Here is a 13,852-nt window from a genome sequence, read left to right on the forward strand (position 1 = left end):
ATCCACAAAGCAGGGGATCAGCTGACGTTACTGAACCCCACTGAGACACGGGAGCAAGTATCTCTTTCCGTGTGGACGGCACTTCCGAACTACAACTGGCTGTGTTGAAGCCCAGGAAATAGGAGGGTGTAGGCAGAGGCCTACTGTATTTTGAATGAGGTGACAGCAGGAGAGACTGCCATCCACACAGCAGGGGATCAGCTGACGTTACTGAACCCCACAGAGACACGGGAGCAAGTATCTCTTTCCGTGTGGACGGCACTTCCGAACTACAACTGGCTGTGTTGAAGCCCAGGAAATAGGAGGGTGTAGGCAGAGGCCTACTGTCTTTGGAATGCGGAGACAGCAGGAGAGACTGCCATCTCCACAGCAGGGGATCAGCTGGCAATGATGAACCCCACTAACACTTGAACGAATGTGTTTGGCTCTGTGGAGACGACACTTCTGAACACCAACTGATGCTGTTGGAGCCCAGGATTAGGCGTGGAGCAGGCTGGGGCCTACTGGATTTTGGCAGGTGAAGGCAGCAGGAGACTTGCCATCTCCACAGCAGGGGAACAGCTGGCAGTGCTGAACCCCACTAACACTCTAACGAATGTGTTTGGCTCTGTGGAGACGACACTTCTGAACACCAACTGACGCTGTTGGAGCCCAGGATTAGGCGAGGAGCAGGCTGGGGCCTACTGGATTTTGGCAGGTGAAGGCAGCAGGAGACTTGCCATCTCCACAGCAGGGGAACAGCTGGCAGTGCTGAAACCCACTAACACTCTAACGAATGTGTTTGGCTCTGTAGAGACGACACTTCTGAACACCAACTGACGCTGTTGGAGCCCAGGATTAGGCGAGGAGCAGGCTGGGGCCTACTGGATTTTGGCAGGTGAAGGCAGCAGGAGACTTGCCATCTCCACAGCAGGGGAACAGCTGGCAGTGCTGAACCCCACTAACACTCTAACGAATGTGTTTGGCTCTGTGGAGACGACACTTCTGAACACCAACTGACGCTGTTGGAGCCCAGGATTAGGCGAGGAGCAGGCTGGGGCCTACTGGATTTTGGCAGGTGAAGGCAGCAGGAGACTTGCCATCTCCACAGCAGGGGAACAGCTGGCAGTGCTGAACCCCACTAACACTCTAACGAATGTGTTTGGCTCTGTGGAGACGACACTTCTGAACACCAACTGACGCTGTTGGAGCCCAGGATTAGGCGAGGAGCAGGCTGGGGCCTACTGGATTTTGGCAGGTGAAGGCAGCAGGAGACTTGCCATCTCCACAGCAGGGGAACAGCTGGCAGTGCTGAAACCCACTAACACTTGAACGAATGTGTTTGGCTCTGTGGAGACGACACTTCTGAACACCAACTGATGCTGTTGGAGCCCAGGATTAGGCGAGGAGCAGGCTGGGGCCTACTGGATTTTGGCAGGTGAAGGCAGCAGGAGACTTGCCATCTCCACAGCAGGGGAACAGCTGGCAGTGCTGAAACCCACTAACACTCTAACGAATGTGTTTGGCTCTGTGGAGACGACACTTCTGAACACCAACTGACGCTGTTGGAGCCCAGGATTACGCATGCCGCATGCAGACGCCAATGGGCAGCGGTTTTTATGGAGGTTGTGGACTACTACTGATTCTAACCATGCTCCACTTAGGCCTCTGGCTCCACTGTCTCTACTATTTACCCTGGCCTCCAACCCCGCCAGCTACATCTCTGAAGTGGCGTCAGCACAATCTACACTTGTTCCTGTGTTACTGGTGCTCAGTCCCGTCAGTTGATCCCCTGATGTTTGTCCGGCAAGTTCGCCAGCTCTGTCCTCATTCCCACTACTGGCTATGGGAATGTGGACAGAGCAGGAGACCTTGCCGGACACACATCAGGGGATAAACTGATGGGACTGAGCCACAGGAACACAGGAACAAGTGTAGATTGTGCTGACGCCACTTCAGAGATGTAGATGGCGGGGTTGGAGGTCAGGGGAAATAGTAGAGACAGTGGAGCCAGAGACCTAAGTTGGGCACGGTTAAAAATCAGTAGTGGTTTGAATGTTGATGGAGCTGGTGACTTTGCCGTCCACACAGCAGGGGATCAGCTGGCATTACTGAACCCCACTAACACAGGAGCTAGTGTGTTTCTCTGTGCAGACGACACATCTGAGCGACAACTGGCTGTGTTGAAGCACAGGGATTATAGTTCAGGTGGTAGAAAAATGAACACACCAGCAGACCTGGATACAGTTGCCAACCACTAATTTAGTCTGTAAGAGGAATGGCAAAGTCTTTGGAGATCCAGGCCTTGTTCATTTTCAGAAAAGTCAGCCGGTCAACAGTATCGGAAGATAGTCGCGTGCGACGGTCTGTTAGTACACCACCTGCGGCACTAAAGACACGTTCCGATAATACACTGGCAGCAGGGCAAGCCAGCACCTCCAATGCATACTGGCTAAGCTCTGGCCATGTATCCAGCTTAGAGACCCAAAACTTGAAGGGGGAAGAGCCATCTGGGAGTACAGCGACAGGGCAAGACATGTAGTCTGACACCATCTGACGGAAGCGTTGCCTCCTGCTGACTCGAGGCGTCGCTGATGGTGTAGACAATTGTGGTGGACACACAAAACTTTGCCACATTTGGGCCATAGTGGTCTTGCCTTGTGCTGCGGCGCTGCCTCTGCTCCCTCTTTGTGCAGAGTTTCCTCCACTGCCTCGACGCACAGAGCTGCTTTGTAAAGCACTAGCAACAATGCTGTCGGGTGGAATGGAAAACATTATGGACTGCACCTGTGACTCTTCGTACTCCCGCATTTTACGCTCCCGGTTCAACGTTGGTATGAGCCTTTGTACGCTGTCCCGGTAGCAAGGATCTAGGAGGGTGTACACCCAATAATCAGCCGAGACGAGAATGTGGGCGATGCGGCGGTCGTTTCTCAGGCACTGCAGCATGAAATCAACCATGTGCTGCAGACTCCCAACTGCCAAAGAACCGCTGTCCCCTGTTTGAGGCGTGACCTCGGCCTGCTCTGCATCACCCCACCCTCGCTGTACATACTGAGTAGAGGTTTGTGTACCTCCCTCCTCTGGAGAGATGTCTTCCTCCTCCATCGACTCCTCCTCATCCTCCTCACAAAGTGTCCCCTGCCTAGGCCTTTGTGAGGAAACACGTAGCGCAGACTGTCCAGAAGCAGATGGCATTTGGGACTCCTCATCCTCCACCTCTTCTGAAACCTCATCCCTTAGTGCTTGCAGTGTTTGTTGAAGCAGGCAGATAAGGGGGACAGTCATGCTGACTAGTGCATCATCTGCACTCGCCATCCGCGTGGATTCATCGAAGGCACGCAAAACGAGGCAGATGTCCTTCATAGAGGCCCACTCAATGGTGCTGAAGTGTGAACGGCGCACAGTGCGACTTGTTTGCGCCTGATGCAGCTGGTACTCCATGACTGCTGCCTGCTGCTCACACAACCGCTCCAACATATGTAATGTTGAATTCCACCGGGTGGGTAGGTCACATATGATGCGATGTTCCGGAAGGCCAAATCGTCGCTGCAGAGCAGCGAGGCGCGATCTTGCCGTGCTGGAACGTCGCAAGTGAGCGCACTCTATGCGGACCTTGTGCAACAGTGCAGCAAGATCCGGATAGTCCCTCAGAAAGCTCTGCACGACCAAGTTAAGAACATGTGCCAGACATGGGATGTGTGTGAGGTTGCCTAGGCCAAGAGCTGCCACCAGATTTCGGCCATTGTCACACACTACCAAGCCCGGCTGGAGATTCGCTGGCCCAAACCACACATCGCTCTCCAGCTTGATAGCATTCCAGAGCTCCTGCGCTGTGTGGCTTCGATTCCCCAAAGAAATTAATTTGAGTACAGCCTGTTGACGTTTGGCCACGGCTGTGCTCATATCGGTCGTAACAGGCTCCTGCTCTGCTGTTTCTGAGGAACTTGAGTAGGAGGAGGAGTCTATGTGTACAGACTGGAGTCCTGCAATCCGTGGCGTTCGAAGAACACGTACAGCGCCACTCTCCAGATCCGTACCCGGCTCCACAACATTGACCCAGTGGGCAGTGAGGGAAAGGTATCGTCCCTGTCCATGGTTACTGGTCCACGCATCGGTGGTCAGGTGGACCTTGCTACTAACGGCGTTTAGTAGCGCATGTTTTATTTTGCCCTCAACATGTTTCTGCAGGGCAGGGACGGCTCGCCTGCTGAAATAAAAGCGGCTGGGCACGTTGTATTGGGGGACTGCCAATGCCATTAAGTCCCGGAAGGTGTCAGTGTCCACCAGCCTGAATGACAGCATTTCAACTGCCAGAAGTTTGGCAATGCCAGCATTCAGAGACTGTGCTCGGGGATGGTTTGCCGAGTAAGGGCGCCTTTTATCCCATGCCTGTGCTACCGATGGCTGTGATGGATGGGAACGTGCTGCTATGGGTGTAATCTGACAGGGTCTCCGGACAACAGTGGCAGAGGTTCTTCCTTGGCGATCCTGTGAGGAAGCCGAACCAGCAGTGTGTGAGCTGGAGGAAGAGGGCCCAACATGAACTGAAGAGGTGGTAGGTGGTGCTGTACGTTGGCCTACGTCTTCAGGGTGTCTCTGCAACTCCAACTCGTGCTTGGTGCGCACATGTTTCCACATATTTGTGGTATTGAGGTTGCTGACATTTCTCCCTCTTTTGACTCTCTGATGACACAGCTTGCATTTGACAAAGCAAATGTCATCTGCAACTGTGTCAAAAAAGGACCACGCACTGCAACTCTTGTGAGCGCCCGGTTTGCCTTTGGAAGGAGGAATGCTCCTAACGGGTGCCGAAGTGGAGGGTACAGGCAACCAAGTCTTCCCCCTCCCTCTGCCTCCTGTTTTGGCCGGTAGGGGAATCTCTTCCTCCGAGCTGCTCCCACCACCTTCCTGTTGCTCACGCCATGATGGGTCAAGGACCTCATCATCTTCCCTCCCCTCTTCAAACAGCTGCTTCTCCGGGGTTGTCTCGCCAGCACCGTACGCACCAGAAAGTGGCAACTGAGTCTCGTCATCATCTGATGTGTACTGAGGTGTGCTGACCATAGGCACTGGCCCACTCGCCTCTTCAGATTCAGAGGGACAAAGAAGTTGCGCATCACTGCATACTCCCTCTTCTTCACATTCAGGAATGCTGCTTGGCTGGCCCCCTCTTTCCAAGCCAACAGATTCCGAGAACAGAAGTAGAGACTGTGATGGCTCCTGTCCATGTCTCTCTGACTGCCTGGGCACTTTGGCAGGTGGTGAAGAGACAGATGGTTGCTCTTCGGTGCTCTGACCCTGAGAGGATGCGGAAGTAATTGAAGTCGATGCGTTAGCTGCCATCCATCCGACAACGGCTTCAATTTGTTCCTCCCGCAGCAGTGGGGTACGTTGAGGTCCTACAAAGCTGCGCATAAAGGACTGTTGCCTGCTAAAACTGGGGGATGCTGATCCACTGGTGCCCGCAGCAGGCCCAGAATCCCCACGTCCTCTACCTGTAGAATCCCCACGTCCTCTCCCTGCAGAATCCCCACGTCCTCTCCCTGCTGAAACTCCACGCCCATGCCCACGCCCACGCGCTTTACTCCCTGCCTTCTTCATCTTGCAAGACTGCTTAAGATAGGCAAAAAAGTACAAAGGGGGGCCTTAGTGTGCTTATTCCTGAACAGCTGGTTACAGGTACAAGAAACACTAATTTTATGAAGTGTGTGTGTGTGGACTAGACTTTAATAGGAGCTGATGTGGCCTACACAAGTTCAAAATGTAGTGTTTGGTGAACTTTTTTTGTGGTTTCTTTGTTGGAAACAAACTCAAAGTATGTGAACAAAGAATTGAAACTGATAGTATCACCAACTTTTTGGAGCTATTACAATGCAGGCAGGTAACCTACAATGTAAAAGATGAGGCTCCAAAAAAATTGGGTAATACTAATCTGGCTGCGCCGGCAGGGCACAAGCCAGAAAAAAAGGCTCCTCTATCTACTCCTATATAGTGTTTGCAACCAACCAATGTTGATGGATACGGATGGATGCACACTAATAGGAGAAGAAAAAATGAGCTGCACTCAAAGACAAATATGTGTGAGGCAGTGACGCACGTTGAGCGTCCTACAACCAGACGTAGCTGCAGGACACTCTACTCAGCGTGAGCTGCACTCACACACAGTCAGAGGCCTCTCAGACAGCCGTCAACAGTGCAGCTAAGTGGGCACTGGCACTGACAGGCTGCAGAAAGGCTCTGCTGTGTACTCCTATATAGTGTTTGCAACCACCGTAGATGGAGACGGATGGATGCACACTAATAAAAGAAAAAATGAGCTGCACTCAAATAAAAATATGTGTGAGGCACTGACGCACGCTGAGCGTCCTACAGCCAGACGTAGCTGCAGGACACACTACTCAGCGTGAGCTGCACTCACACACAGTCAGAGACCTCTCAGACAGCCGTGAACAGTGCAGCAAAGTGGACACTAGCACTGAAAGGCTGCAGAAAGGCTCCGCTGTCTACTACTAGTGTTTGCAACCAACGTATATGGATACGGATGGAAGCACACTAGATTGAAATTATGTAAAAAATGCAGCTCAAAAAATAAAAGATGTATGAGGCAGCAGTGATCACACTGGGTGGCCTACAGCCTGACGTGGCTGCAGGACCCACTCCACAGCGTGAGCTGCACTCACACAGCCCTTGCAGACAGCTGTGAACACTGCTGCTAGGGCAAAGAAGGCTACAGTGGTGGTTTATGTAGCCTGGGTAAAGCACTAGATGTTTGGTGGAATCGCTATTTCTAACTGTCCCTCACAGTCTTCTACAGCAGCCTGTCTCTAACTGAATTCACAGCAGAGTGACCAGAAATGGCGGCTGCGGTGGCTTTTATAGTGCATCATGACATCATTTCGGCAGCCAATCACAGCCATGCCAATAGTTAACATGCCTACATGCCTAACAGGATGTGCCCACACTTCGGAGGATTCCCATTGGCTTAATCAAAGCAAGCAGGCTCATAGCATGATGGGAACTTCCGATTCCGATTCCGATTCCGGAATCCGATATGACAAAAGTATCGGAACTAACTATCGGAATTCCGATACCGCTAATATCGGCCGATACCCGATACTTGCGGTATCGGAATGCTCAACACTACCTATCACACATCCTCCATGCCATAGGCACATCTTCCCCCTTAAAGGGATCTCCGGTATGGAAGTCAGGGCAAATCCATCTAGCGCTTTGGTTTTGAGCCCAGGCCTCTCTTAAAGGGATCCCCGTTATGGAATTTAGGACTGTTCCACTCAGCTCTGAGGTCCTGACCCCAGGGTCTCTTAAAGGGATCATTGGTATGCAAGTTAGGGCAAATCCACTAAGAGTTTTGGTACTGACCCCAGGCCTTTCTTAAAGGGATTCCCGGTAAGGAAGTCAGGGCAATTGCCTTCAAATGCTCTGCTACTGACCCCAGGCTCTCTTAAAGGGATCTCCTGTATGGAAGTTAGGGCAAATCCATCAGCGCTCTGAATCTGACCCCAGGATTCTATTAAAAGGATCATTGGTATGGAAGTCAGGGCAAATCCACTCAGCACTCTGGTTCTGATCCCAGACTTTCTTAAAGGGATCCCCGGTATGGAAGTTAGGGCAAATCCACTCAGCGCTCTGGTTCTGACCCAAGGCCCCTTTTAAAGGGATCCCCGGTAAGGAAGTCAGGCAACTACCTTCAAATGCGCTGGTACTGACCCCAGGCCTCTCTTAAAGGGATCTCCTGTACAGAAGTTAGGGCAAACCCTTCAGCACTCTGATTCTGACTCCAGGGTTCTATTAAAAGTATCATTGGTATGCAAGTCAGGGCTAATCCACTCAGCGCTCTGGTTCTGATCCCAGGCTTTCTCAAAGGGATCTCCGGTATGGAAATTAGGGTAAATCCTTCAGCGCTCTGATTCTCACCCCAGGCTTCTATAAAAGGGATCATTGGTATGGAAGTCAGGGCAAATCCACTCAGCGCTCTGGTTCTGATGCCAGGCCTCTCTTAAAGGGATCCCCGGTATGGAAGCTAGGACAGTTCCACTCAGGGCTCTGATTCTGACCCCAAGCTGACGGGATGATGTGGGATACTAGGGGGGAGTAGTCCGGTCGCTCTGGCTGATGGGATGACGCAGGATATTAGGGGTAGAAGTCCGGTGGCTCTGACGGGATGATGTGGGATATTAGGGGTAGTAGTCCGGTGGCTCTGGGTGACGGGACGATGTGGGATATTAGGGGTAGTAGTCCGGTAGCTCTGGCTGACGGAATGATGTGGGATAATATATTTAATGTGGCTATGCGGAGTGGGTGTCGCTCTACACTCAGTTTTATATATATAGATATAATCATTATAATTTGTTATAACTAACGGTAGTTAATTACTATGCCTGGGCAGCGCCAGGCTCTTCAGCTAGTGTATAAATAAAAATGGGTTATTGAAACAGGTTTGACATATATTAAAATATACCTTATGCAGTGAGAGCAGTATACTTCCATATGAAAATCCAATGATGGCTACAGGAATAATGAAGCATGTCACAAAGTAGGTAATCAGGTAAGTGTAGTTACTCCAAGACCTTTCTTCCCAGCCAATTGAGCAAGAAGTCTGAACTCCTTCAGGTCCATATGAACTCCAACCAAACAAAGGTGCGATAGCCCAAACAAGGCAGAAAAGCCAAATAAATGCCAGGCCTTGGTAACCCCTCCGATGGCTGAGTTTCAGTGCTCCCACTGGCTCACAGACCACATTGTACCTCTCATATGCTAGCATCGTCAGGGACCAGAGAGACACAATTCCTGTAACATAATGTAATGTTGAAAGAAAGACAACAGTTATGATCTTGTTAACAGCGAATTTAAAGTACAGATTATCTAGGAAACAGAATGTTCAGTTTAATCACCACTAGAGGGCGCATTTGCACAACTGATTTTTAAAATACTTAATCCTTTTAAAGAGACAGCCTTGCTAGGATACGCCATATTTTACGGTGAGATTACCGTGACACCTAGCAAAGCTGGGAAAGGCAACAGTGTTAGTTTTACCACAAACTGTTTTTTTTCCCCTTGCAAATGCATGTCCTGCATTTCCCTACAGAGCTGATGACTGGGCGCCTGTATACAGTGAAAAACAGTGAAGGGGACACAGCACTGCATCAGGGATGTAAAGTCTTCTTTTTCAGGATCAGAGGGAGATGGTATGAGGTTGGACTCCCACTGGTCATAGAGTGTTTGCATATCCTAGCAATTTTTTATGATTTTTTTAAATGGAAATACCCCTTTAAATTAAAAAAGTCTTGAAATAATTTGTGTCTTTACTTGCAAAAGGATTTTAATTGCAACTATATACATAACATTTCTAATTATTACTATATTTTACAGTTACCTATTCATTTCTTAAACCATCCAGCTAGTGCTGATATGCCTGACGTTATACTGTAATCTGTATCAACTATCTCTCTGACGCGCGGAGTCACAGTGTTGTACTAACAAGCACAACAAAGAAGCATAGCACTATTTCAGTTGGGGACGGCATTGATTACTTTTGGTGGATAAAATCTGTCCTGGTCATGAGACACACAGGTGCCTTGCAGGTATAATAAGTGTATTGTAAATGTAGCAAGCTGTGATCACCACACAAGAAGTTCTGGAAATAAACAACGGATGTCCTTATTGATTGACAGCCGGCAGAGATCTTGAAAATTATGAAGAAATGATGAAGAAAAAACTTTGAAACGGCAAAAGATAGTCACCATCTTATACAGAATTCCTTAGGAAGTGATTGAATATTGCTAGGATATGCCACTTCTTCATGCCCCTGTATGATCATCACCTGTAGTGATGAACGAGTATACTCGTTGCTCGGGTGGTCTCTGAGTATTTTGGCGTGCTCGGAGATTTAGTTTTCGTCGTCTCAGCTGCATGATTTACGACTTGGGCTGAATACATGTGGGAATTCCCTAAAAAACAGGCATTCCTCACATGTATTCAAACTGTCTAGCAGCCGCAAATCACGCAGCTGTGTCGACACAAACTAAATCTCCGAGCACGCCAAAATACTTGGAGATGACAAGAGCATGCTCGGGAAAAACGAGCAAAGAGTATACTCACTCATCACTAGTCACCTGACAAGGAAAAAGATCCCCATTGACTGATGACAAGAAAAAATATTGAAAACTTTTGGAGTTTATGCAGAAAGTACTTTCGAAAAATTGCGTTACTTTTCATTTCAAAAGAAACAATCTTCGATTCGCTAAACTTGAAAATCCTTTTCAAGATTGTGCAATGAAGTATTCTCCTTTTAATATGTTTTGAATATAATTTGTTTCAGTTCCTTGCAATCTTAATGACATATATTTGCAGAAAGTGAAGGAAACAAATCCATGATACCACTTCATGACGAGCCGTGGCATTCCTTACACCAGAAATCGTATCCGGCAAGGCTATGTTCGCATGTCCAGCAATCAGTAAGAATCGAACCAGCAGCAATCCATTAACAAAAAAGTTTTGCAGACGCAACTTTTTTGTCCACCTTAAAAAAACTGATTTCAACTGGATCCGTTTTTTTTTAACATTGAAATCTATGGAAAACGGATCTGTTCAATGGTCATCAATTTTCCTCCTAATTGAAAAGGATCCGTCGTTTGCTTACCGGAGGTGGAAAATGAAATATTTAACCTATACTACTGGACATGTGAACTTTCAAGTAATCATCTATTTAAAACCGATTCAGTAAGGGAAAAAAGGATCCTTTTCAAATGGGAGAACAACCAATGGCTAATTTACGGGTCAGTTTTCCGTAGACTTTAATGTTAAAAAATGGATCCAGTTAAAATCAGTTTTTTTTTTCAGATGGACAAACAAGTTGTGTCTGCACAACTTTTTAATTTTCAATGGATTGCTGCTAGATCCATCCTGAGGCCGGGATCACACACACAGCGAGTTACTGCCGAGTCTCTCAGGTTAAAACCAAGCTCTGGCACTCCGGAGTGGAGCGTGCAGCCGCACAGCAATACATGGAGCTGCACGGAATGCCAGCGCCAGAGCTTGGTTTTAACCTGCGAGACTCGGCCGTATCTCGCTGTAGTGTGACTCCGGCCTAAGTGATGATTGCTGGAGATGTGAACATCTAAGATTTCTGCCATGGTGCATGGAGGTGCTCCACACTTGTCAAGATGCTCCCGATTCATGAAGAGACATTCATGTCCTCTACATGAATCAGGGGTATCTGACTCCACCGGTCCTCCTCATCAAGACTGGACTGAATACCACCAATCCTGATAAATTGGGACCTCTGTCTTACAAAGTATTATCTAGACTGTATACACTAGTATCTGCCTCTCAGCATAAAATAAAGCTTTGCAAAATTGATAGCTTCCAAATCAGAAAACTGGTGTGTACAGGTGCAAACTAAGAGTAGCCATATCTATGCATAACTAACTAATAAAGTTGTACTCTGCAGTGCTAAAGCATGTAAATATGAAATATATGAAATATGTACCCAGCAAACCGGAGTCGTTGGCTGCTGGGCCTGCATGAATTGGCCAAATTATGTGCTAAGTAGCTCCATTTTTCTTATTATCTACAGCAGTAATGATATTCACATTTCCTATATTTCATATTTACATCCTTTAGCACTACAGAGTGCAACTTTATTAGTTAGTTATATATAAAAAGATGGCTACTCCTAGTTTGCACCTGCACCCACCAGTTTTCTGATTTGTAAGTGCCACTCAGTTTTTTGTTATTTGGATAACTAACACATATACAACGTATACATAATATATACACAAACAAACATTTTTGGAAACTTACCAAAATAGTTGACGGCAAATCCTTGGAAAGCACAGAATTTTTCGCCCAGGTAAAAGTAGCCGTGGTAATTGGTGCTGACTACTATGGTGGTGCCACATAGTGTCATTAACAAGTCCGAAAAAGATACATTTAGTATGAATATATTGATTGGGTTGTGGAGCTGTGGATATCTCATAGTTACTAAAATCACCAACATATTGTTAAATATGGAAAATACAGCAGTTAAAAACATGATAAATGACAAAATACCATATCCAGATCTAGGGAACACAGTGGGCTTTGCTGTGAAGTTTTCCGTTAGGTCAGCTATGGTTATATTGGGATACATATTGGCCAATAGATTTTCTTCCAGACTACTATGATGTTAAGATGTTGCAGTTTTTGATCTCTCTGCTTCTTAGCTGTCATAAGACTGCTTTTAGGTTTATTGCTTCATAAAGGATAAAGTATTAAAGTAGCATCTGTCCCTTTCAGCTCTTCTTTATATGGACATTGGTATTAGGAAATGCCCTAATCAGATTACATACTTGCTTCATGATTGATTCATTTAATAACCATACAGTATATTACTCTTCATTTCATGTTCCCTAAATCTATTACGTGCAATGGTCCAGATTCATTAAGACTAGCATTGTGTACACCAGTCTTAATGATGGGCTTGCAGAAGTAAGATGCGCCAAATTCATTAAAAGGAACCTGTGATGTCCCCAAACTCTGTAAACCTGCAGATATGTGGTTAATAATGTCTTAAAGCTGACTGGCTGCTGCACTGACGGAAGAAATTAACTTTGTTCCTCCTGGCAACCTCCAGCTTTCAGTCATAGAGGCCGGCACAGCTTCAGTCACAGCTCAGTTGCACTGACTGACAGCCGGCTCAGCAGCGCATCAGTGCTGATTTTGAGGCAATGTAGGAGACAGCATACAACTTTAGATATATGAGAATGTACGCCATAGAAAAATTATGCCAGTTCACAGTTCTAATAGTTCAGTATGCAGGGAAATCACCATCCGAATTTTTGCATGATGATGAAGAAAAAGTAGAAAAAAATGTATTTGCATCTCCTTGTAAAATTTCTTAGGCCATATGCACACATTGCGGATTCTGTTGCGGATCCGCAGCGTTTCAGGCTCTGTGGGTCCGCAGCAGATTTAGCAGTGTTGTACAGTACCATTGTTTTCAATGGTAAAACCGAAAAACGCTGTGCACATGCTGTGGATTTTTCCGCGTGGATTTGCTGCGGGTTCAAATCCACAGTATGTCAATTCTTTTTGCGGTTCTGCAGCGTTTCTGCACCCATTGACTTCCATTGAGTCATGCAATTCCACAGCAAAGCCGCAGAGGGAAAAATATCTGCATTTTTTGCTGCGGAATGGGGTGAAAAAATACTGCAGAGGGAAGTGATGTCAGGTGGGAGGAAGAGGAAGTGAGTGGGCGGAGTGAAGTGTAGGGAAGAAAGAGTCGCCATCTTTTACCATCATGGAAGGCTATCGTCGCATGGGGATCAATGTGGGCCATCTCATTGATTTGGTATGTATGCATGTATGTATGTGTGTGCGTCAGTCTGTGTGCGTCAGTTACCATGCAATGGTAGTCCCACATTTGTGCTCAGTCGCCGTATGGGACTGCTGCTCACATCCGGCTATAGGATGGGAGAGTAGTCCCTGTGTCCGGCGACCTGAGCACAATTGTAAAGTAAAAAAAAAACACAAAATACATAAAACATGCAATATACATACAATACATGTAACATACATGACATACAACATACAACATACAATACATACTTACCACATACAGCACATCTTGGTCCCCGAAGCCCTCGATCACCTAGGAAAAAAAATAAAATTAAAAAGCACAAAAATACTCCCTGTCCGCAGAAATCCAATCAACAAGTGTCCCGCGGCTCCTGCACTATATCGCCGAGTTTCCCGGTCTTCTGCATCTCCGTGCACTTGCTTTACGGCACTAGAGCTGCATGTAACCGTTCCCACGCAGCAGTGCTGTAAAGCGAGAGTACCGTAGTCAATGAACTCCAGTAAACTCTGG

At 47.3% G+C, this 13,852-nt stretch overlaps 1 protein-coding gene across 1 annotated transcript in view; it reads right to left on the reverse strand.

Annotated features, from left to right (window-relative positions):
• The window catches only part of LOC141058121 (pinopsin-like), a 52,930-nt gene extending 40,797 nt beyond the window's left edge, over positions 1–12,133 (reverse strand). Inside the window, exons 1-2 of the mRNA XM_073554282.1 lie at positions 11,806–12,133; positions 8,462–8,790 (exon numbers count right to left, since the gene is read on the reverse strand). Of these exons, the coding sequence (XP_073410383.1) occupies positions 8,462–8,790; positions 11,806–12,133 (657 nt within the window). The remainder of the gene's footprint in view (positions 1–8,461; positions 8,791–11,805) is intronic.
• Between the last annotated feature and the right edge of the window lie 1,719 nt (positions 12,134–13,852).

The sequence above is a fragment of the Dendrobates tinctorius genome, unplaced genomic scaffold, assembly GCF_039654945.1.
Source record: "Dendrobates tinctorius isolate UK_male_01 unplaced genomic scaffold, ASM3965494v1 ptg000209l, whole genome shotgun sequence".
NCBI classification, from domain to species: domain Eukaryota; kingdom Metazoa; phylum Chordata; class Amphibia; order Anura; family Dendrobatidae; genus Dendrobates; species Dendrobates tinctorius.